General features: G+C 57.6%; 2 protein-coding genes across 5 annotated transcripts; one reads left to right on the forward strand and one right to left on the reverse strand.

Moving 5' to 3' along the window:
* The first annotated feature begins 173 nt into the window (after nt 1-173).
* Nucleotides 174-4556, forward strand: PDCL (phosducin like). Of its 4 annotated transcripts, none has more exons than XM_059864935.1 (5): nt 174-264; nt 814-857; nt 1168-1342; nt 1849-2030; nt 2908-4556. In XM_059864935.1, exons 3-5 carry the CDS (start codon nt 1174-1176, stop codon nt 3457-3459), a joined length of 903 nt encoding a protein of 300 aa, XP_059720918.1. In that variant the 5' UTR covers nt 174-264; nt 814-857; nt 1168-1173; the 3' UTR covers nt 3460-4556. The 4 variants fall into 4 exon arrangements, with proteins under 4 accessions (XP_059720918.1, XP_059720920.1, XP_059720919.1 ...); XM_059864937.1 differs by lacking the exon at nt 174-264 and adding an exon at nt 280-366; XM_059864936.1 differs by lacking the exon at nt 174-264 and adding an exon at nt 428-722.
* A 2606-nt stretch (nt 4557-7162) lies between these two features.
* PTGS1 (prostaglandin-endoperoxide synthase 1) lies at nt 7163-18006 on the reverse strand. Its single transcript, XM_059864934.1, has 11 exons — nt 17854-18006; nt 13174-13290; nt 12911-13051; nt 12044-12187; nt 11506-11687; nt 11336-11419; nt 10799-11045; nt 10229-10515; nt 9429-9576; nt 8696-9068; nt 7163-8618 (listed from the first exon to the last, which is right to left on the reverse strand). The coding sequence occupies exons 1-10, from the start codon at nt 17960-17962 to the stop codon at nt 8713-8715; spliced, it is 1815 nt and encodes a 604-aa protein (XP_059720917.1). The 5' UTR covers nt 17963-18006; the 3' UTR covers nt 7163-8618; nt 8696-8712.
* Between the last annotated feature and the right edge of the window lie 6635 nt (nt 18007-24641).

Raw genomic sequence — 24641 nt, forward strand, 5'->3', positions numbered from 1 at the left:
TGCGGGCTGGGGGGAGCGGGGCCGGGGGCCCGGCCGCTGCCGGTGCCGTTCCCTGGGCGGGCGGTCCCGCCGTGCCGGTGCCGTTGCCGGTGCCCGTGCCGGTGCCGGTGCCGGTGCCGGTGCCGGTGCCGGTGCCGGTGCCGGTGCCGGTGCCGGTGCCGTTCCCGTCGCGGGGCGGGGGCAGCGGGGCCGGGCCCGGCTCCTCCCCCGGCCGCCTCTTTCCCGCCGTGCCCCGCGCAGCGGCCCCGGAAGGCGGCGCGATCGGTGAGGCGGCGGCGCCGGGGCCGGGGCGGTGGGGCCGCTTCGCTTCGCTCCGCTCGGGCAGCGCCGCTCGGGCCGGTGCTCCCGGGCCCCGCAGAATCCCGGGTCGGGGCGCGGCTCCCCGGGCGGGCGAGGGGCGGGGGCTCGGCCGGGGCGGGCGCGGGGAGCCGAGCCGGTTCGCTCGGGGCCCGCGGGGATCGCCGGCCCCAGGCCCGGCCCCGCTGCGGGGCGGTCCCGGTAATCCCGGGCCATCTGGCGCTGTAATCGGCTGAATCTGGGGTTAGCTCCGGCGGAGCCTGCAGCTTCCGGCCGGAAAACCGGGAGCCGGGCTGTGTCCGTGGGCAGGAGAACCGGAGCCGGGCTGTGTCCGTGGGCAGAAGAACCGGAGCCGGGCTGTGTCCGTGGGCAGGAGAACCGGAGCCGGGCTGTGTCCGTGGGCAGGAGAACCGGAGCGGGGCTGTGTCACACACACGGCCTGGGCTGGCTGAGGGACCCCTGCGCCATCGAGCGTGAGCCCACATCAACTGATCTGATTGAAATTTCTTCTTCCAGGTCTTGTTAGAAGCTTGTCTCTGAAAGACTGGAAAGGAATACAGGTCAGAACGCTTTAATTTGCTTAATTACACTGATAGTTTTTCAGCTCTAATAAATTGTTGTTAAATAATGCAAGTAATACTCAGTAGCTGGGAGTTGGCCTGATGGAGCTGTCCAGTGAGGCTCTGAGGTTTTCAACTGAGTTTTAAATTGTGGCTTATGAATTAACCCAGGTGTGACTGCCAGCATCAAGGGCTGTTTGAGAGTGGGCTGTGTTCTCCTGGGGCTAAAAACTGCCCTGAGGAAATAAAGGACCATGGTGATGCATGTTTGATCAGAAATGCATCCTCTCTTTTGTTACTTTATTTTTAGAGCATAATGACTACTGCGGATGATAAACTGCTTGGTGAGAAGCTGCAGTATTATTACAGCAGCAGTGAGGGTGAGGATGAAGACAGTGAGAAGGAGGATAAAGAAGGGGAGAGCAGCATTCCTGAAAGTGTGGGCGAGGTGGAGCTCAGCAGCGATGGCAGCGCTGTCAACACAGGTATCATCATATCAGTGTACTTCTTTTGTAAATTCCTTGCTGACTGGAAATTTTGTACGTTCTTCTAAAACTCTTTTTTTGAAATGAAATTCCTGGGTTTATGCATATTTGAGTCAGAGGGTGATCAGGTTTTGGATAGAAAGCTGAGACAAGGCTGATTTGTACAATTCGGATGATAATATGTCATTATTTTTGTTCTGATGAAAGCCATGTTAACAATAGGGGACTCTTGTGGGCTGGTGGTTCTATTCCAAGAGCACAGATATTAATCTTTGGGACAATTACAAGAGTAGCCTAATTAAGTAAATTGTAGCCTTCTTATTAAAAAAAATAGAAACTCAAGGACTTGCAAGTGGCAAATTACTTACTTCAGTGTTTTGCATAGTTACGAAAACATTTATGACCGGGTCACGGTTTTACTGATTTATAAGCTACTCCTTGATTATAACTGGTAGGTAAAATTGTATTGTCTTTTTTACACGAAATGGCTCCACCCCTGATTGCAGGTCCCAAGGGAGTGATCAATGACTGGCGGAGGTTTAAGCAGCTGGAGACGGAGCAGCGGCAGGAGCAGCGCAGGGAGATGGAGAGGCTCATCAAGAAGCTCTCCATGACGTGCAGGTCTCACTTGGATGACGAGGCTGAGCAGCAGAAGCAGAAAGAGCTTCAGGAAAAAATCAATGGAAAGGTGGGATGGCACAAAGGAATTAAAATGCCACTTAAGTATTTTAACAGTTTTGTTTACCTGTGATAACAAATAAGTGATTTAGCTGCAACACCAAGGAAGTCCAAAAGCTTTTTCCAGATTTCTCATCTGTTGATGAAGTCAACTTCAGGGGATTAATATGAAGAGTTGTATGGCAAAACTATGAATGCTGCCTCCCCTGCCCGAAACTAGGAGCCCTTATTAATTTACTGTTTAGTAAGCGAGTGTTTCAACTCTGAGCTCCAGAAGTTGAAGACATTGGATATAGTGAATGGTTCTCATCAGCTGGGCTGTTAACTCGTCCTGGGTTATAGTCAGAGAAGTTACTAATTTGCAGACACGTCTGTGCCTTCAGGTGATGAAAGCTGGCTGTGCTCTCCTATATCTTGAGTGATGCAGATAAGTTTAATGAAGCAAGTGAACAGGTATAAAATACATAAAATCCTGGTAATTTCAATTCTACAGGCACAGTGATGCCACAAATGTTAACTGAAAAACTAAATGAAAAGCTGATGAGAAAGAAGCTCATCTCAGGTCAAGCACAGTTTCCAAATCAGCACTCCCAGCTCGGTGAAACCACATGGCCACCATTAACCTGGATTAAAGTGGGAGCAGCCACTTGTGTTATTAGTGCAGCTTGTGGAAACTGGAATACCCAGGGCTGAAATCGCTGTTCCCCCTGGACATGGTTTCTAATTAGATCAGAATGGAGTGTAATACACAGGGTGCTTGAGCCTTCATGGGTTGCTGTTATTAAAGATGAGTGACCCACATTAATCCTCTTGATTTATGTTCTCATTATGTAAGTGACCCATATAATGGTGCAGATGTTTTTCAGGAATCTCTGTGTGTTTTTTAGATGACTTTACAGGAGTACAGCATGATCCACAATGATGAGGATGATGAGGAATTCTTGCAGCGCTACAGGAAGCAGCGAATGGAGGAGATGAGGCAGCAGTTGTACAGTGGGCAGCAATTCAAGCAGGTGTTTGAGATCACCAGTGGGGAAGCATTTCTGGACACCGTGGACAAAGAGCATAAGGGCACACTGATCATGATCCATATTTATGAAGATGATATCCCTGGCACTGAATCCCTGAATGGCTGCATGATCTGCCTGGCTGCAGAGTACCCAGCAGTGAAATTCTGCAGAGTGAAGAGTTCACTCATTGGTGCCAGCACTCGCTTCACTAACAATGCCCTGCCAGCCCTGCTGGTCTACAAGGCAGGGGAGCTCATTGGCAACTTCGTGCGCATCACCGACCAGCTTGGAGAAGATTTTTTTGCTGTAGACCTGGAGGCTTTTCTGCAGGAATGTGGTTTGCTGCCAGAAAAAGACCTGCTGCTCCTGACTTCTATACATAATCCATCTGCATGTTACAGTGAAGACAGTGATCTGGAAATAGACTGAGCCATTTATGCCAAGGGCCCGTAGGTGTAGTTGTGCTGTGGGATGTTCTTGTGCTAGGGATTGTTCTCTCTCCTCCATCGTGTGGGTATGTATTCCTCCCCTTCAAGCACTTTGACTTTTGCTCATTAAAAATAACAACAAATTCCTAACATTTTCTTAAATTAATTCCATAGCTACAACTAAAACAGTCTCATTTCTATGCAATTCAAATGTGTTTTACTTAACACAAAGTTCTAACATGATTCAGTCGGTTTAGGAAATTGTCTGTTGCAATGTCTCAGCATCCTTGCACGTTTCAATTGAGATGTGGCCACCAACTCCCTAAGACAAGACCTGAGACTGCAAATAAAAGAGTTTTTAACATTCAGGACTTACTAATTTAGTGCTGAACTGCACCACTTACAAGTGTGAGGTCCCATGTTCCATTCCACAGTTTGCAGTCTCCTTCCTGAGAGTATCTAACACTTGGCCTTAAATTTTTGTTCCTTTCTCAGTTACAAATAACAGCAACCCCTGGCTTCATCCTGAGAATTGCTTTTCAGCTGGAGAGAGTTCTTCTTCCCTTAACCTTCCCTGAGACATAAATGCATTTACAGCTCTTAATCCTTTCTTGGGTTCTAAAACCCATCCTTGGAGTTCATAGTAGTTACTTGATGAGAAAATGAGCTCTGCCTCTTCAGAGAGACTGCCTGCTACAAAGAGCTCCAGCGTGTGTGCTGAACAGCAGCAAGGAGAATTTTGTTGGCAAAATGCAGAATTAGGACTTGAATAACCTCAGAATATCATCCCATGCTAAAATTACTAAATCAGTGGTAAAGTTCTTTTCTGTCTGCCTTCAGGAGTAGTAAGTAGAGTATCATTTCCTAAATACATGACCCAATGTAATGCCATGTTTAATGATTAAATTTAATTGCAATTTTTATGTAAAGCACTTTGGAACACCAGGAAGAATTGCAAATGTGTCTGTGGATCCTAATAGGATCTTAATAAGAATGGATCTTGGGCTGGGAAAAGAAGAATTTCTAACTGTATCTATTTGAACTGTGTTTTAAAAAGTAGTATGAGCAGAAAAATAAATAATCTGTCGTTTAAAATGACTGAGTTGGCACAGATTGTAGCTGTTTTAAGGAAACTGGCAGAAATCCAGGTTTTCAAATGTGGTGAGAGATTATTTCTTTTAATCTGAGAATTGCAGAAAAGAAACCTGTGTAAGTTATATGGAATTAAATCATTGAGCGTGGATATCAGCACATTTAAGGAAAATATTAAAGCAACTGTAACTCATATCCAGGGTGAGATTCAATGAAGTCTGTTGTGCAGACAAGGTGCATTTTAGCATCATCATAAAACCTGTCTTGGAGAGGGGATCAAGGCAGAGCTGTCTGCTTGGGTTGCTATGAGGTTCTATTTTTATAAAGTGGGGGGGTTTTTTGCCCCCTATGGCAGCAAAACTGTAACAGGATCAAACCCTCCCCTGCTGCTCTGTGTCCCGTGGCCTGGAGCAAGGTGACTCCTGGTGAGGAACCTCCTGTGCTCAGGTAGGGGAGAGGTGGTTTGCAGTGCCAGTAGCAAAAAGGAGAAGAAAAAAGGTGTGAATCCAATTAATCATTGATCTGGAAGAATAGAACAAGCACAAGGGAGTGAGGGGAGAGAAGCTGTGCCCTAACCCTGCTGCTCGTTCATGCACAGGCCTCACAGCTGTGAGCAGGGAGAGGAGGCTGAGCTGGGGAAAAGCTGCTGCTGCTTTTGCCATTTCTTGAAGCTGAGTTTTCAAGGAGTTCTATAAATAGGAGTTGAAAAAGCACTTGTAATGTAGGTGTGTAGCCTCTGGGAAATGTTCTGTTTTGGAAGGAGCAGTGCAGTGGGGGAGGCAGCCAGGAAGGGTGGGTGTTACAGCCCTCACCTGGCTTTGCTCACAGTTCATGTTCCAATACAAACAGCAGAGCTTGGGCACGGGATGTGAGGGCACAAGGAAGCATGGATGGTTGCTTGGAATGAGATCCCAGGATGAGCTCAGCATGGACATTTAATCCAGCAGCACTGCAGGACAAAATTTAGCTTACAAAAGATTACACTGAGTTTTTCTGGCCTCCCATCTCCCTCTTCTTTGTAAAATGTTCAAAATATGCCTTTGCTGAAAATCCAAACAAGTTTTCCTGTGCAGTCACTGGCCTGATCCTGTGGCAGGGGGGCCTGCTGGGGAGGGCTGAGAGACTCTGGAGATTCCCTCCAAGGGGAGATTGCTTTGCTCCTCCTGCTCAGTGAATCATTGCCTCTGAGGCCACACAACCCCAGATGCATGTTTTCATTGTTGCTGCAGGAACCCAGGCAGCCCCATCCTCCTGCCCCTGTCCATCCCCACCACAGGCAAGCCACAGCTGGGCTCTTCAGAGGCATGTTTAAAAACACAGAGCTTGTCCCACGAGCTGTGTTTACCAAGAGCTCAAACAGAGGGCACTGCTGGCAGCACTCTCCTCTCCAGAGCACAGCAGGGAGCCCTTGCCGTGGTTGGTGATGCTGGTGGCCACACCAAACACCACCATGTATGGGGTTCACAAGGTGGTGCATCCCACTTGGATGTGGCTGTACCTTGTGCTGGACAAACTGGTGATGGTGGGAGCAATTTCTGCAAGCTGCCATGGCTGGAAAACCAGCACAGAAAACAGGAGAGCTCAGCAGTGCTGGGCTAGGGGAAGCTCTGTGTGCAGGGCCGTGGGTGCCTGGGCTCCTGGGGGAGATTTCAGTAGCGTGTTGGATGCTGTGCCTTGGGCTGGCACATGTTGGTCCTTCAAAGAAATTATTTCAAAGCTTTTCCTGCTAGCAGGAGGGAGATGCTTTGCTCTCCTGGACTGGTTGGAAGAGGTGCCAGGTTTGCCAGTGGTGGCTCAGCTGAGCTATCCCAGTGGAACATTCCTCCTTGGTGGCACAGAGCAGCCGGGCGCTCTCGCTGTGCCCCAGGGCTCTCGTGCCGTTATCAGCTGTCCCAAAGCAGCGCTGGCAGCCGCCGATAGCCAGGAGCAAACGCAGGATGGTTGTGGTTTAACTGCAGCGAGCCGAGCTTGTGCCTGTCGCCAGATGGAAGGGAAGGATGCTCGGGGCTGGAGCAGCTCCCTGCCGGGGAGGGCGGTCACGAGCACAGCTGGAGGCACATCTGGAAACGTGCTCGGTGCTCGGCTGGCTGGGGGCGTGGGAAGGACCGACCGCGTCCTCCCCTCGCTTTGCTGCTCGGCACTTCTGCACGGCACAGTGGGACTGGGAGCACTGGGCTGTCCATGTGCCAGGACAGGTCAGGGCCAGCCCAGGGGAGCACAGGGCAGGTGAAGCTGCCTGCTGTTCCTCCGAGGTCTTACTGGCCTCTCTGCCTCCCCACATCCCCTAGGAAACTAAAATCCAGATGCCATCCTGGTAATGCTCTCCCATTTCTGAAGAGTTAAAGAGAGTGAGTGAGAAGGCTCTTGCCTTGGGAGTCTCTCCTTGCACATGTTCCCTTGCTATGATGTTCTACCACATCCCTGCCAAGGCAGCAGCCCTTTAAACCTCCCTAGTTTAAAATTCCTGTAACACCTCCCTGGGAATGCTGCTGGGATGGAGCAGAGGCTCAGGAGTGCTCCCCTCCTCCAGAACAGCAGAGGAAGGAGCTGGAGCTGCATGCTCTCTTACAGACTGTGGCTATTTCATGTCTACAAAACACCAGGCAGCCAGATTTATGTGTGGAGAGATTTTATGTGAGAGAAATACACAGTGTTGGTCTAAGCAGTGTCACCATGGACTTACAGAATATCCTGAACTGGAAGGGACCCACAAACATTATCCCAGTCCAACCCCTGGCCCTGCCCAGGATGACCCCAACAATCCCTCCCTGTGCCTGAGAGCAGTGGCCAAACACTGAATTGTGGCATTTGAGCAATGCAGGGCTGGGGGGTGGCTGGAGGGGAGAAAGTTCAAACTGCCTCAGGACACTCAGAGACCCCCATGGAAGCTTCTAAGGGAGAAGTTGCTCCATTTTTTGTTTCAGGTGCAGTCAGCAATGGCCCAGCACAGTGCTGGTGGGCACAGCCACAAATAGAGGAGTTTTTAAAATAGTTTATTATTTTAAATGTCCTTTTTCCTGGAGCTTAACCAGGATCTGATGGGGATCAAGGCCAGTGACAGTGGCTGCCAGCTATCACATGGCTGGGCTGGGCAAGGGCTGAGCTCTGTTTCAGGAGGAGGACAGAAGCAGGCTGTGTGTGCTGTGAGGATGTGTTTGCTGAGCTGTTAGTGCAGAGAAGGGTGATGATTTTGGGATGGAAGAGACTCCATCCCTTTGTGTGCACAGAGGTAGCATCTTGCCCTGAGCAGCCCCGGGTTGGCAGCCAGTGGCACATGCCAGGGTCCAAGCCAGCATGACACAGGAGGTCTGGGGATCTGACCTCATGCTTCTCTCTGGTCTCCTCCACGAGAGACACTGCTTTGGTTCCTTCTCCCAGCTGTGCCTGTGTGCTGGGTAGGCTGTTGCAGGAGAATTGGATCAGAACAGGCTTCTACTGCAAGCTCAGCCACTACTGGGCAGCACAGACACTGTGACCTCCCCATCCCTCTGCATGCTGCCACCTCCTCTGCATCCCTCGGGCAGCTCATCGCTTCACCAGGTGCAGCAGGGGAGGAGAGAGTGCTCCCTGGGCTCTGGGCTCCTGTTCTGAGCAGGAAAGAGAGTCTCTACTGGAAATAGACGTTGTGTGAAGAAAAATTGGACTCCTGGTGAGTAAGAATTAAGTCAGTGCTAACCAGTTAACTAAAATGAAATTTTTCCAATCTTACACTTTTCACTAATTCTAAACATGGTTTTCAGGCATAATGTGGATATGACCCCTCTGAAGAGGGGCTGCTGGTGGCCTGGTGCCGGGAGGCAGCGGGGATGGAAGGTGACAAAGCACTGGGGAGCCCAGAGTGTGCACTGGGGAACTCCAAAGCTGTTTTGTGCAAGGCATTCACTATCAGAGAGCTGGGTCTGCTGAGGACAGAGCTGGCAGCCACACTCCCAAGGCACTCGAGTTTTTCAGAGAGCAGGGAGCAGCCTCTCCTGGAGGGCTGGCATGGAGGACACCCAGGGTGGGACCATCTCCTGTCCTGTTTCTGTTCAGCACAGGGGCAGCAGGTTCCTGCATCCCCACCATTCGCTGTAGGAAGGAACAGGATCCTCAGCACCAGGCTGGGAGCTCAGCTCAGCCTGCAGCAGGGCAAGGACAGTCCCTACCTGGGCAGGTCAGCCCGCTAGAGCTCTGTAGAGGACCCAGCAGCCTGAGGGCTGCCGTGCTCCGCAGCGTCCGGCACGTGGAACGCCACGTACGGGCACTTCTTCACGTTGAGGCACACGAGCTTCTCCAGGGATGCCGTCTTCACAATCTCAAAGCCAGTTGCTCCACCAAAGGTACTGGGTTTCCAGTACTCTGGGGAGCAGATGGGATTTCCAAAAAGCCCCTTGAGGGAAAATGGAGCTCCGATCTCCACCATGCTTTCCCCAAAAATGCCATTGGGCTGGGGTTTCTCCAGCAGCAAGCCTGGGTAAAACTCCAGGGCATCAATGTCTCCATACAGCTCTTCTAGCTCTGCTGCCTTCTCTTCCTCTCCTGCACCAAGTGAACATCAGAGTGCTTTAGCAAGAGAATCACCTGGCAAGGACTGGCCTTGCAGCGGGCAAAGGGAGGGTGGCTCCCTCACAGGCAGTGGCAAGCCTGACTTCCAGGCCAGGGGCTGTACTCTGGACCAGTGCTCCAGCCCGCAGGAGGAAGGACCCCTGCATCCCCTGACACCCCTGCCTCAGCCCAGTCTGCCCCACTGAGGGGCCATGAGCAGCAGGGCTGGGATGGGCAGGAGCAGCTGCTCCAAGCCCAGTGGCAGAGGAGCAGCTCATGGCCTTGTACTCACCCACGGGCACAGAGCCCCTACCCTGGCCCAGCAGAGCCCCAGGAGCAGCAGTGCAGCCCTACCTGTCAGCTCCTGGAAGGACTTGTAGGGCTTCATGCCAAACCTTTTCCGATACTCGTTGAAGGGCTGCAGCCTCAGCTGTCGGGACTCCTTGATGACCCCAACTGCCACGTGCAAGACATTGGCATTGATGGTCTGTCCCCCACCAATCTGGAGGGGAGAGACAAGGAGGAGCACACATCAGGCACAAGGCAGCACCAGCATCAGCTCCTGAGGGCCACCACACCACAGCATCCTGGGCTCGTGTTGTGACACCAGCACGTCACTGCAGCAGCAGGAGGGGGAGCATGTGGGCAGTGCAAAACCCAGCTGTGGAGCAGCTTGGTCAGGTCAGCCCTGCTCCCAGGGCAGGGCACAGGGCAGAAGTCCCCGATGGACAGTGACCCAGTGACCTGGGAGGATGAGAGAGATTTCAGGCTCACTGGGAGAACCCAAATGCCCAAAGGTTCTCAGGCTCAGCCTCAGCTGGGCTGCTTGGCACGAGCAAAGAGGGTCAGGAATGGAGCTGCAATCGCTTGGAGGAAAACATCCATGCGATGGCAGCAGAGAACAGTGCCAGGCGCTGCTCCAGGCCCTGCTGCTCCACAGGGACATCCCGGCTTCCACAGGCTCCTGGCATCACCGGAATGTTTCCTGCAGAGCAGCAAGGGCGAGCAGCTGGGGCTGCCAGGGCCAGCCTTGCCACGGTGCTGGGGGGGAGGGCTCCTGATGTGCCCATCGGGTGCTGCCCCGGGCAGGCTCGGTGTGACATGGGCAGCACTGCACGAGTGTCCCTCCTGGGGAGGGCAGAGCAGGACCTTACCCTTCCTGCCACCTGCTTGGAGAAGGACTCCACCAGTGCCTCCACACCATAGTCCATGAGCATGGAGGTGTTGTAGAGGAACTGCTTGTAGCTGTACTCTTGTCCCTGGATGATGAAGGAGTCGGGCATCAGCCCGTGCCAGTGATAGAGCTGGTTGAACTCCACGGCGATGCGATTCCGGTACTGGAACTGTGACCCAAACAACAGCTCGGGGTCGAACTTGAGGCTCAGGTAGTACCCACTGAGGTGCTGCACGTAGTCCTCAACAACGATCTTAATGGTCTCCCCTGGGCAGGAGAAAAGAAGCAGCTGGCAGCAGCAGGAACCACCAGCTCTGCACCTGAGATGTTACCCACATCTACCACAGCAGCCATCCACCTCCTCCTGACCATTCTGGATGGACCAAAGCCAATTTTTTTGCTATATGGACCAAAACAAACGATTCCCAGAAGGATGCCAGGGGAACTGCCTCAAGGGCAGTTTGGCCATTACCCTCAAAAGGAGGCTGGCCAGCGTGTGAGTCCTTGGGGGCCGCCCAGGGGGTAGGACAGGGCAGGGGCAGTTCCTCACCGATGAGGATGAGCCGTGCAGTCTGGAAGAGCTGCTCGTCGCTCCAGGTGGGATGGTCCCGCTTGAGCAGGTCGCAGACGCGGTTGTGCTCGCGCAGCCAGAGCGTGGCGTACACGCAGAGCCCGGGCAGCAGCCCGAACACCTCCTGCCCCACCGCCAGCTGCTGCTCCTCGGGCACGCCCGACGGGTACACCATGTGAACCGGGGCCTCGGTGACCATGGGCGGGTACACCTCTCCATCCACCACCTGGGGACACAGGGCAGAAAGGGCAGAGGGGCAAAAACATCCCAGGAAAAGCCTCCCTAAGGACACCACATCTGCTCTCCTGCAAGAGGTGAGTGGAATGGAAACACCTCCCTCATACAGCCCCAAATGCCTGCTGCCATCTGAGCAGCTGCACCCCAAAGATTATCCCCTGGCAGCAGCCACAGAGGGCATCAGGGCTGGGGTCTGCCAAGAGCTGCCCAGAGGAACACGGGCTTCAAACAAGCCTGGCTCACAGGGCTGGGATGTGTTTCAGTTGTGCTGGGTGGTACCTGGAATTTCAGCTTGCCGTCTCGGAAAAGTCGCAGCTGGTGCTGCCGCTGCAGGTTGTCCCCGTACAAATGTCCCAGGTCCACCTGTGGAGAAAGCAGGGCATCAAGGCTGCTCTGAGAGGCAGAGGGACCCCAGCACCCCCTCGCTTCTGCTGCCCCCACGCCCTCACCCCGTGCCCCAGAGCCTTGGTGAAGCCACGTCCCATCTTCCCAGATGTCTTGAAGAACTGGTGGGTGAAATGCTGGGCGAAGAAGGCAAACATCATGTTGGTGCCTCGAGGATCAGCCTCAAACTTCTGCCGCAGCAGGAACCTCTCTGCCAGGAGCTGGGGGTCAGGGAGCTGCAGCTTCCCTGCAAAGGATGGAGGTTGAGGGAAGATGCCCAGTGCCAACGCAGCCGGGTACTGGTGCTGTCTGCAGGGCTGCGGGTGGTGTCTGCTGCAGCATCAGGCACAGACTCATCTGCGCAGAGACCTCGCAGCCCTCTCTCACACAGGCTGTGACATGTCCCAACAGCTCAGCCTGAGCTGTCCCAGCAGCAATCCAGATGTCATCAATCTCCTCCTGCTGCAGAGCCAGTCTGGGCAGGACAGTGGTAGCACGTGGCATTGCCAGTGGTGCTTTGCAGATGTGTCCATGGCAGCAAAAGCTTGGCCATGGCTGGGTGGGAAACACTCAGGGTGCGGGTCCCCCAGAGCAGCCACGTACCTTTGGTGCCCATGGGCGTGGGGCAGTCGTCCGGCACGGGCGGGAGGACACGGGTGTAATAGCTGACGTTGGCATAGGCCTCCCAGCTGATGTAGCCATAGTCAGAGTTGAAAGTGGGGGGGCTGGGGATGAGATTGGCACGAACTGAAAGGAGAGAGGGGGATCACCACTGTGGGGCTTGAGGCACCAACCCACAGGCTCTGCCCCTGGTCCCTGCCTGCCTGCTCTGTACTGCCAGACAGCCCCTGACACCCCAAAAACCAGAAAGGTACCAGCAGGGGAGGCACGGGGGTGTCCTGGGCTTTGTTCCGAGCCTTTTAAAGAAAAGGAGGGCTCCTGCTAATGTGCTAAGTGGATTCTTGGATGATGGATGAGATGACAAACCCTTAGAAATGGTGAAGCCAACAGCCGGAGCCTTGTAAGCGTGTCACCACGGCTCCAAGAGCTGGAACCTAAATATTTATGCAAAGTGATGAATATGGGGACATGAGTAACAAGGGCCACATTTCCACAGGCTGCTTTCTGTGCAGCTATGAAACAGCTCCTTGGCCTAGGGAGTGCAGCATGCTAAGAACTGCTTGTGTTTTCCAACCAGCTGGCAGCTTGGCACAGTGCTGGGGACCCCCTACACCCCACTGCAACCTGGTTGGGCATCTCCCCCGGGCACAGTGACAGTGTGACAGGGTGATGGAAGGACAGGGTGACAACCTTCTGGGTCTCTTGGTGAGGTGACTCAAGCCCAATGCCCACCCTGCTCACAGGAGCTGCTCAGCATCGCTGCAGCCCTGCTATCCTCACCCACACATCTGTGCATGCCAGGGGGTCCTCGAGTCCTGCTGAACCCCAAGACCCTCTCCAACCCCTCACCTGTCAGCACGAGCCTCATGAGCGTGCCCCTGATGAAGGTGCTGTTGATAATGTCCCAAAACCACTTGAAGTGGGTCAGGATGAAGTGGTAGAAGGCAGGACTGGGCTTCAGCAGATTGTGGAGACGTGTCCAGAACTCAGCTGGGGGAAACAGACCAGTCACTCTCCCTGCTGAGGAGCCAGCCCACCCACAGCAGTGAGTGCTGTGGGCACAGTGCTGCCCTGGTACCCACGGGTGCCAGATCCTGGGGTCAGGGACTCACGGGAGGTGCAGTTGGCCCCGTAGTACCCGGTCCGCGTGCAGTCACACTCGTATCCTCTCAGGCCGACCCTCACACACACCCCTTGGTTCTGGCAGGGGAAATAGCAACAGGGATTCACTGCAGGGGAAGAGAGAGAGAGACATCACCGTGCAGCCAGCACACTGCTGCATCTGCTGGCTCCCTGCTCCACAAGGGCTCAGTGCCTCGGACCCAGCCCAGCCGGGTCCGGCTCAGCAGAGGAGGTGCAGTGCTGCAGGAGCCAAGCACTGCCCTGTTGGGGTGGTCTCCCCCGTGTCTGGGGGGGCTGCTGTGCCCCCGGAGCCCCAGCCCGGGCCACAGCCATGCAAACAGCCACTGTGCTAATAACAACAGCCATTGTCAGGGCCGTTTGCTTTGGCAGGGCCCCTCGGCCTCGCCGCCCCCAGCGGATGGAAAGGGCCTCTCTGCGCTCACTCCCGGCTCCCGCCCAGCCCCTTCCTCCACCACCTTCATGCCCAGCCTGCAGGGACGAGATAAAGGCCCCTTGCAGCCCTTCCCAGGGCGGTGGGATCACGTGGGACAGGGAGACCCCCCCCCCCGCACAGAGCAGCTCCCACGCTGAGCAGCTCCAACCCCACCAAGCCTCTCCAGGCTGCCCTGGAGCAGGAACATCCTTGTAACTCCACCATCCACAACCCCTCCAAGAGCAGCAATCCTCAGGAGATAGAGAAACACAGTCCAGGGTGGCCAGAGATTCTTCTGCCTTCCATCAGCCAAAGGAGTGCTCTGGAATTTGGGATGTTCTCTATCACTGCTGCCTCCTGAAATCCTCACCAGTGGCATTCTCAACTCACCAAGCCAGGGCTGGACAGAGCCTTTGTGCCAGGAGGGAAATGCCTAAAGCCCAGAGCTGACTGCACACCTGGCTTTGTCAGAGCACACTGGAGGCCACCAGCCCCGCCAGGGCACACAGCACTCACGGACAAGGTGCCACCAACACAGTGCCCAGCTCTGGAGCTGCTGGCTGCAGGAATGGGGGACAGGCAGCACACCCCGAGTGCTGAAGAGACTGACAGCCACTGCCAGTGTGCCCAGTGCCACAGCTGATGGGGGAAGGTCTCCTGAGCCCATCAGCTGCTCCGTGTGACTCGTGAGCTCACCGGATCCCTGCCAGACTTGCTTCAGATTCTTCTGGAATTTGGGAACAGGTTCCATTGCTAGGGTGGTGGGATGGGCATGCAGAACAGAAACCACATTTTTTCCATAGGAAATTGCAGCTAAAAATTAACATCTTTGGAAAATAAAGGTAATTTTGTGAAGTTGCTCAGTCTCCCAGCAGGCACATACTCGGGGCAGGGCAGGGAGCCCGGGGCTCAGCCAGCAGCTCTGCCGGGCTGTGCTCAGCCCTGTGGTCCCAAATCCCTCCCGGCACAGGACCCAACTTGCAAAGACGTGTTCAGCTCCCAGCACTTCCATCAGGCTCCCTTTCATCTTGGATCTTTTCATGTCTCCAGACGGGAAGCAGCAGGCAGGATCTTATTTATCTCAGACAAATTAAGGTCAGACCACCCGTTCAGATTTTTGCAAGATGGGAATTTTTGGAAAGGGGGAGGTGTTGCAGCACAGCTGGAGCATCCTCTGGGTTATTCCCACGCCGGTCGCTCCACACTTGGCTCTGCTGCAGACCCGGTGAAAGCCCCGACGACCAGCCCCGTGCTGTGCCCGCTGCAACCCGGGGGAAGCCGGGCTCTTGCGGGCGCCGCAGCCACGGGGCTGGGAGGATGCTCCGGCACAGCAGGTCGAGTCCTGCCCCGTCTCTCCAGCCGATATGGGGAGTCAGGAGAAGTTTGCTTCGCCGGGGCCCTCCCCGGTGCGGGGCTCGATGGCACGTCGTGCCGAGCCCTCCTCCGAGGCGGCTCTGGCAGCGAGCCGGGCCGGGCCGGGCCGCGCCTCCCACGGTTCACCGTAGTGTCAGTGCCGCCGGGTCCCCGAGGCGGGGTGGGAGCAGCGTGTTCCAGCCAAAAGGGTGGGAAGGGGCTGGAGCGTGTCCTGGCCCGCGACACCAGCCCCATCACATCCTGACGGAGCCTCCCTCTGCAGAGGCTCCGTGCCTCTCCACACCCCGGCCTGGAATCCTGCGCTGGCCTTGCCAGGACGGCTCCAGGTATGGGGAAAGGCGCTGCAGCGTGCGCGGGGAGCGCGACCCCTCCGTGCCGGCAGGGCTGGTGCACACGCTCCATCACCGCTGAAAAATGCCAGATTTCGGGCACAACATCCGTTCCACAAACCGCAGCCAAAGCAACCTGGGGTGAATCACGGCCGGGACGGAGCCGGGCTCGCTCCATGGGACATGGCCGCGCTGCCGCAGGCTTTGAAGACCACGGAACGCTTACGCACTTGTTTGTCTGATCCTGGAAGGTTTCTCGGGCCCACGAACTATTCACAGCGCACACACCACAGCCAGATTGTCATCTGCAACCACTTCTGGCAGCACCATGAGCAGGAGCAGCGTGCCAGGCCCACAGCTGTGTTCCACATGGACTCAGTGATCCTCCCCCTGCACCTGAGCCAGACTGCCTGCCCAGGATGGGCTGGAGGGGTGACACAGCCCCAGGGCTCTCGTGCGGTAGCTGGCTTCACTCTGCAGCCCAGGCTGGCTCTCGGTGAGCCCCGCTGCAGAGGGGATGTGCTGGGAGGAGACACAGACCACGGGCAGTGCAAACAGCCATGGATGCAAAGCAGCTCTGCCAGAGGTGCCCACCTGCCTCCACACAGCGGGGCCTGTGCCTGACCTGCCCCATGCCTGGAGCTCGGGCACACAGCGATGTTGGGGTGCTGCCACTGCTCCTGTCTGGCAGCGTGAGTCGTGCAACGGCTGCTGAGAGGACAGTCAAGTTTACTTTGCAAGAAGGCTTGAACAAAACTACACCCCTGAAGGCAAGTTAGCAGCCAAGGGCAATATCTGCAGGGAAAACTGAGAAACACCTTGGGAGCAGCCTGGCTCTGCTCACAGCCAGAGGAAAAGTCTACAGAGAACAAACACCATGGCTCAGAGCCAAGGTGCAGCCAGTGAGGAGTCAAGGAAAGTGCTCTGAGCAGCAAATATCAAGTGAGCAGGAGATCCCAGCCTCAGCCCAACATCCTGTTATTTGGTCTTCAAGAGCAGATACGAGGACTAGATTAGGGCTGTGGTCCTCCTGGTGCAATGCTGGGGAGGAGCAGAGCCCGGACGCTCTGCTGACAGCACCTCGGGGCACAGCACAGTTCCCCTAATTTCTCAATCAGATATCTCCCTCCCTAATTAAGCCTTGGAAAAAAGCCGTCTTTTCCTGTACATCATGTATTGCAGGTATTTATTTTTCCCCCACATAATGAAATCTGCTTTGATCATGCTGTGCAGCAGTCAGCTCCAGGGCTGCACCATTCCAGCGTTGCATCTGTCCCAGCTGCTTCAGGCACGTGGGTCCTCAGCATGTCCCCAGGCCCTGTCCTGTGATCAGCAGGACACACAGATGCTGGCCCAGCTGTCCTCAGCTCCCAGAGGAACTTCTCAGGAAGATAAAACACATGTAAAGAGACGGCCAAGCTGGAGAAGGAACAGAGCAGAGGCTGTCCCTTGCCTGTCCCCACCACCTGTGGTCCAGCCCAGCCAGTGACAGCCAGGTCCATCCCCTGGGGGCTCTCCTTTCAGCAGATGTGGCTGATGTTCCCTGCAGTGGGGTGCCTGCCACCTCCCCAGCCACACTGGGGTCACTCAGCATTGGGGTCACCCAGCCCCACTGTTTCTTGTGGCTGGACCTGTCACATCCTGCTGGGTCACACCCCAGCTCCTGGAGTCCCCTTCAGAGCTGGCCATGGGTTTGAGGAAGGGTTTTAGTTAACCACATGCTCCATGAGTGCCTGCCATAGTCAGTATTACTCCTCAATATCTCCTGGTGTGCCTGCGGTTGGGCAGCACGTGGTGCTGGGAAGGAAACGATGGCTGAGGCCACCAGAGCCATCCCTGCTGCTCCCAGCCCTCCATCCTCGCTCCCTACCGCAGTGTCACCCGGCGTGTATATGGGGACAGCGGCAGGGCCTCTGGCTGCCAGCACGCACGGGCATTGTCCCCCTCTCCTTCGAGAAGCCCCGTCCGGCCGGGAGGCTGCAGGAAGCAGCCGGGCACTGCCCCTCAGCCCGGTGGTGGGGCCGGCCCGGGGTGGCCGCGGTCTTGGCGGGGGTCCAGCCCTGTCGTGCGTCCCCGGCCGCCTCGGGCCAGCGATGTCTCCCCCGAGCCCTGCGTGTGGTCCCTGCGGGAGGCGGAGGGGAAGTTTGTTCCAGCCGGGCGCTTTTGCTCCCAGCCGGGCGTGACGGGCCCAAACCTGCGGGCACCCTGACCCGGGCGGTGGTCGTGGGGCTCCTGCCAGCCGCCCCTGCCCACCCTCCGCCCCGGACACGGAGGGCACCGGCGGGCGAGGACGAGCCGGGGGTGGCCAGTGCGATCCCGCCCGGGACCCGCCGGACCGCGGCCCGGTCCCGCAGCGCCCGCCCCGCAGTGCTCCCCGCCTCCTCGGGACTCCCGGCACTGGACCCTGAGGGACCAGGTCCCCTCACGGCCTCCGGTGCCGAATGTCCCCCGTTCGGGATGTCGCCGCTCCACCGGTGCCGACTCCCCGCGTCTCCCTCCCTCCCTCCCTCCCGGTGCGGTCCCGCCCCGCGTACCGGAGCCGGTGCCGGCGGCGCTCCCGGCGGCGCAGAACAGCACGGCGTGGGCGAGCAGCAGCCGAAGCCCCGCGGTCGGCGGGACCCGGGCCCGGCACCCACCGCCCATGGCGAGAGGCAGCTCCGCCGCGTCCCGCCGTCGCACCCGGCGTGGCCCCGCCGCCCCCGCCCCCGCCGCGCTGCCTCCCGCCCCCGACGGGACGGGACGGGGCCGCCTCCGACAGCCCGGCCCGCCGGGGGACTGCCCTGGCTGCGCTCCCCTCCCTGGTCCACTTGGCCCCCCCTGCATCCCCAGCCGTGCCCCGGTCCGTGTCTCTCCCAGGAATCCCAGGTTTCCTCATTTCCCTCCCAGTTCCCACCTACCCGAACATCTCCATACCCAGCTTCTGGTTCCCACATCCCGCTGCACCCCCACGCCCATGCCCTTGTTCCCACGTCCCCCTGCATCCCAATTCCACATCCCAGGTCCCCCAGGACTCCACGCCCCCCACCCCCGATCTCCTTGGCCTGGCTCAGCTCCTCCGAGTGGCCGCAAGAGGCTGCCCTGGCAGTGCTGCCCGGCTGTGCCAGGAGCCCGGCTGCCCACAGCCGCTAGCAGCCAGAAAAATTGAGATTATCGGTGAAACCATCGCTGGGTGTTTCCTGCCTGGTGCTTTGTTCCCAGCACCAGTCGCTGGGAGCAGGACAGGATTCAGCCAGCCCAGCCCGGGCAGGCACCAGCCACCCCACAGGAATCGTGTGGGGCTGGGAGAGGCTCTGCATGGCTCTGGGGTAGGCGAGAGCGTGGTGAGCTGCAGACCAGGCTGGGATGTCCCCAGAGTGGTGGAACCCAGAGCTCAGAGCCTGCTGAGCCTCTCAGTGGCAGAGACCCCAGCACAGGCCTGGCTGTGTGAGAGGATTATCGTGGGTTTTGCTGAGCTGCAGGAAGCCCTGGCAGGCTGGAGGAGAGCAGCTCCTGCCTGGATCCCTCTTGATTGCGGGGGTTTCAGCAGCAGGGAGGGAGTGTCCTCACAGGGCAAGTGGCTTTCACAGGTGTCCAGAAATGCACAAGGGCCCCAGATCCAGCTTCAGCAGGCAAATGCACCAGTTATGACATAAACATGAGCTCAGCAGGCTCTGGATGCACTCACGCAGGGTGGGGACACTGCTCTGCTCCCACTGACGAGCTCACACCGGGAATTGGGGCAGGTTTTGCTGTATGTGTGCAATCGCTGCAGTCACGGCTGCTCCTGCCCCCTGCCAGCCTCCCCAGGGTGTCGCAGCCCCAAGGGAGGCAGTGGTCCACTCTGTGGCTGTCTGTATTTCCCCTCCATTCCCTCTTGCAGCACCACCAGCCCCAGCTCTGGCCGGTCCCCCTCCTGTCCTGCACCCGATGCTTGACACTGCTGACCTCAGCACGTGTGACCCGGCACAGCCTGACCCCCTCCCGCCGCGGGCCAGCCCCGCAGCCCTCGGGGATGTCCCGCTCCAGCCGCGCTCCGTTCTCACTGCCCCCTCCTTTCCCTGTCACCAGGTTCCAATAACCACTCTCTTGCACAACACCGGAAACGGTTGCAACAGCCCGGGGCCGCCGTCTCGCCAGGGCTGCCATGGAGGGGCTGTCCCGGCACTGCTGGGGAGGGAGGGGGCTCTGCAGACTCCCACCACTCCTGATGTCTCTCGAGTAGCCAGACCCCTCACTCCAGTGCTCAGCTCAAAACCAGAAACCACTGAACTCCCTGGTGCCGGCCCCGGCTGCCACCAGACCTCCCGTGGCTCTGTCTGAGCTGCGGCCCGCGGTGTCTGACCTCAAGTCCCAGGGCGGCAGCCAGCCCTGGGTGCCCAGAGGAGTTCCTGTCCCCAGCCAGGGCAAAGGAGGGTGGTGCTGCTGGGGCGCTGTGGGAGACTGTGGTCTCAGCCTTGGTGCAAGGCCAGGGCCACCTGAGGCACAGAGGGCACATCTGGGCATTTGCCACAGGCAAAATGGGCACTGGGTCTGGCCAGCAAATGCTCTGACACCACTCCGGGCTAGAAAGGGGATCTCCAGCACGGTGCTGCCAAATGCCGTGTGTCCCTCATTGTGTGTCCTGGGGGACAGCAGGAGACAAACAGACCCCACTGGGGCCCTGGCTGCTCCGGGGCTGCCGGTGCTGCCCCGGGGATGTGCCGGCGCCAGACCCCGGGGATGGTGCGGGAATGGCCGCGGCCCTTCGGCTGCGGTGCAGGACAGGATGGAGAAGGCAGGTCCGGAGCCGTTCTGGGATGCACCAGAGCCCCGCCTGAGGCACCGGTGAGAGGTCACCGCCCCGGTCACGGCCCCGCATGTCTGTCCCGGCGGGGGCGGCGGGGCCCCGGTGCTGCCGGCGCGTCCTCCGTAGGGAGGCAGCAGAACACCGCCGATGGCAGCGCGGCGGCGGCGGCGGGAGGCGCTGGGAGGCGCTGGGAGGCGCTGGGAGGCGCTGGGAAGCACGAAGCATCGCTGGTCCTTAGCTGCTCTGCCTTGGGCCGCCCCGCATCTCCCCTCCCGTCCCCTGAGCCCCTCATTCCCCGTATTTGGGGTGGTGCTGTCCCCGGAATCCGAATCGTGACTGGAACAGGACAGCGGGACACAAGAACCTGTGGCTGGTCAGCACTCAAAATCCTTCCCCTCATAAAATCCTTCCCCCCATCTGCCCGAGGATGCTGGAGCCATGGGAACACCCATGCTACGGGGATACCTGGTGCTCTGCCTCGTGAGACAAAGGGCAAAGGAGCCACCCAGGGAGACCACCCACTCTGAGCCCCACGCAGGGAGCAGAGCTGTGGGCAGCCAGGCAGGGGCACCCCACAGCTCCCCACACCAGGCCTGTGAGGACTGTGTCCCTCTGATCCCTGGGGATCTGCATGGCCATGGAGCATCCCCGGGCTGACCCATCCTTGTCCATTCCTGAGCAGTTTCTCTGTGGGATGTGGTTCAGTGGGGGAACATTGGCCGTGGGCTGCAGGGGATGGGCAGAGAACACAGAAGCTGAACCTCTCATTTTTCTGCTCTGAGGTTAAGAGGTCACCGGTGGCAAGTCCCCATGGGGAAGGTCCTCAACAGCCACAGAAACAAAGGCACAGCAGATGCTGGTGGCTGGAGACCCCTCACAGGACAGTGCTCAGGGCTAGTCCCCTCTGCCTCGGGGGGCTGTGTGGGCACAGGGCCAAGTGGGGCAGCCCGGGGGGCCAAACCCTCCCCGGTGGCTGTACAGGGCTGGCAGCCCCTTCCCCAGCTCCGGGGGGCACAGCAAAGGAGGACCCAGCATTTCCTCCGGCATGGGGAGCTGACAGACAGTTTGGGGGGCTACAAATCAGGATTGAAAAGCCGGGGCTGGACAGGCTGTCTGGGAACTCGTAACCTGAGCCCCAGGAAAGGAGGACTCAGGAAAGCGCTTTCAGCAATCATATTCATCATCTTCAGCTCAGGCTCATTAGGCTCCGGAGCCCAGCCCCGCCACCGCCAACGCCTCCCGCACGCAGATAGAGCCGCCGGCTCAGACAAATAAATGCTTCCAGCTTCCCGGTGGATGCGGCAGGTCAGGGAGCATCTGATGCCAATTACCCGCGGTGTAGGGTTCCCGGGCAGCTCCTGCGCTCCGGCTCTGCCCCGGCCACAGCCTGCCCGGCCACCGACACCTCCCCTCCCGTGCGGGGTGGCCCCACGGGTCACCCTCTGCTCCCAGGGCAGGAGCGATGGGGGCAGCCGAGGGAGAGCTCCAGCCTTCTGCCCCGGGGGAGGAGCAGCCCAGGGCCCCCGCGCTTTGGGCTCCTCCATCCCCGATCAGGGCCCGGCACTTCAGGTCATGGTTGAAGGCCCCCTCACCATATGGCTGTCCCCACCAGCGTGTCACTGCTGCCACTCCCTCTCAGGCTGTCCCCACACACGTGGTCACAACAGGGACCCTCCTCCCTGCTCCCTGGCGGGGCCCCAGCTGGTACAGCAGGTTTGGAGCCATCCTGGCCGAGGGGCTGGCCGAGCCCTGAGCACTGGGCAGCCCTTCACCAAGCAGGGGGAAGCGTGTTGGGGCTGTGCATGGCCGTGTGGCAGCACGTGGGTGCCCCACACCCCTCTGTGCCTGCTGTGTGTGGGTCCCACGGGATCCCTGGGACAGCTCACCCCCACCTCAGGCCCCAAGCAGAGGACAGATGTGGGAGTCTTGTCAGATTCAGGTCCAAAATCACAATGGGACATGGAAACCCACGGACAGGGCTGGGAATGGGCCAAGGGTGCATCCCGAGGGGCGATGGCAGCCAGCACAGCCACGCAGCCTCGCTAGGCACGGCAGTGAAAGGGGCACAGGTGGCTCTTGGGGACAGCTGCACGTTCCCACTTCTCCAGGCTCAGGCTGGCCTGGATGTCCTTAATTGCCCAAAGGTCGGTGTCCCCGAGCCCGGGGCCACGTGTCGGAGGGACTGCGGGGCAGGAACCTGGCACTGACACGGACAGGAGTCATTCGGGATCAACGCTGGGGGTCAGGAAATTACAACGGACACCAACCTAAATAGGCTGCACGTCCCCCCAGGTAATCAGGGGCCGGGCCAGATTCCAGCTGACAGCTTAAATGCCCTAATTCCTCAGCCCCTGTGGCTCGAGGGGGTCCCGTGTGCCGTGGGCTTCTCCCAAACGGTCTCTGAGCTGGAGGTTTGTCTGTAATTGGAGGCGTGCTGCATTCCCCTGAAAGTAGCCAGGTCCCGCTGGAGGGGGGCTGCGGGAAGGCAGCAATTTCCCTTATGGAATTATTTACCTGATTAGAGAGTTTATTTTATCAAAATTGCTTCAGAATGGGGCTGCTCAGTGTGTCCAGCACAGGGAGCTCCCCGGTGGGGCTGGCGGCCTGGAGACAGGTAATTTGTGTGGTTAATGGGACTAATCCACCAGGCAATTACACCAATAGATTTCACGGCTGCAAAGTGCTCTGTTCCCATTAATTAAAAATCTGTTAAGAAGATTAGCACGTAAAGGTATCAAAAGAAACCCACGAGTTTCTTTCCCCACAGGCCCCCCGAAGGCGAGTGTGGGAGTGCTGGATTGCTCACATTAGCACAAAAATGATTCTTTTAAAGGTAAGGGCTTCACATCCAAAGTGACTGCTGACAGTTTACCCGACTTCTCTACCAAGAGGTCCTTTATTTTTAATTACAGTTTTTTTAAAATTAGCCCTGATTGTTCATGTGGAGTGTTAGCTTAAATGTATTTGTGGTTCCCCTGTGTGTGGTAGCACAGGGTGAGGAGGGCAGCCCCTGGCCCAGCCCTGCTTCCCGTGTGCCCCCATTGCTGTGCTGCTGCTCGGGACTGCCCAGGAGGGGTCAGGGCTCTGAGGGGTCTGAACTCAGCATCCAATGGTCAACTGACCATTGAGATGGTCCCTGCGGGGCAGGAATGGGGATGGCAGCATCACCATTGGTACCCCCACAGGCAGCACCCTACAGCTCTGCAGCAGGCACGGGGCTGTACGGGCACCTCCCCAGAGTGCCGGGGGGCGCACGGCTCCAGCAGGAGCGGCAGGGGAGCTGTGCCACCACCGCTGCACCCCACGGACACCCCACGGACACCCCACCCCACCGCTGCGGCCAGCCCGGCTCCGCTCAGCCCCTCCTGCCACTCCTGCTCTTTGTCCACAGCCAGACACGAGCAAAACAAAAGCAAATTCCCCAGCAGCTGAAGGTGCCATTTTTATGGCTGGGCTGAACGAGGAAGTATTTTTTGATCTGTTAAAAATCCTGAATATTATCTGACAGTTTATCTTGTTTCTCGAATCCGTGTCTTTGCAGCAACGCCAGCTCATTTACATGTGTATTGCGCCTGCCTCCACGGGTGCTGAGGTCAATTGAAACTCAAGAAAAGAGGAGAAATTTATGCAAAACTGTTGATTGCATTTGTATGTAATGAAATCATCCAATATTCATCTGACTATAGACTCTAATCTGAAAGGAGAAGTGAAGGACATAAGAGTCACTGGAAAGCAATAATGAGCTTCTGTAGTGATTAAAAAAGCACTTGAGCTTTCTGAAAATCCAGCCAGAAATCGTGTCTAATCAACACGGAATATAGGAGGCAGAGATTACATTGATACATTTTGCAAAGCTCACTGTTGAAAATGTATGCTCGCTGTAAACTCTGACATGCCATCCAGGGCTGTGGATACAAATCCGGGCGGCACAATCAGCGCCCGCCCGTCCCTGGCACAAAGCAATCTCCGTGTCTCTGCTCCGTGACTCACAAGGAGCGCAATCACATCTATTTTGAAGAGCAACGTTGTTTTTTAACTATGTCGAGAGCTTCCAGCTTCCTTGGAGTTGTTCCTTCCCTGTGCCTCTGTTCGTGTGTCCCTGCGGCCACGGGGCTGGGGCCAGCAGCTGCCGGGAGCCCAGGGCCTGCCCTGGTGTGTCCAGCCTGGAGCCCTGGAACATCCTGGTGGAGCTGAGAGTGGCTTTGGGCAGCCTGGGCAGGGCACAGGTCTGTCCTGAGCAGAGATGAGCACAGGGATGTTGGGAGTGTGACCCCCAGGGGACCCCCACCCCTCCAGGCCACAGCAGTGCCCACCAGGAGGGCCCCTGCCAGTGTCCCAGGCTGGCAGGCGCTGTTGGCAGAGGGGTCCCTGCGAGGGCACCAGGGTGTGGACAGCCCAGGGCACAGCAGGGGGTCTGGCCATGGCTCTCCCTCACCCTCTGTCCTGCCAAGGCCAGACCATTTGGTGGCTGATGTGGCATCGCTGACACCGACCCACATTGAAGCAGCCCAGCTGCTTTCTGGCCCATGTCCCTTCCCCTCCTGGGTTATTTGGCAC

The sequence above is a fragment of the Haemorhous mexicanus genome, chromosome 21 (assembly GCF_027477595.1).
Source record: "Haemorhous mexicanus isolate bHaeMex1 chromosome 21, bHaeMex1.pri, whole genome shotgun sequence".
NCBI classification, from domain to species: domain Eukaryota; kingdom Metazoa; phylum Chordata; class Aves; order Passeriformes; family Fringillidae; genus Haemorhous; species Haemorhous mexicanus.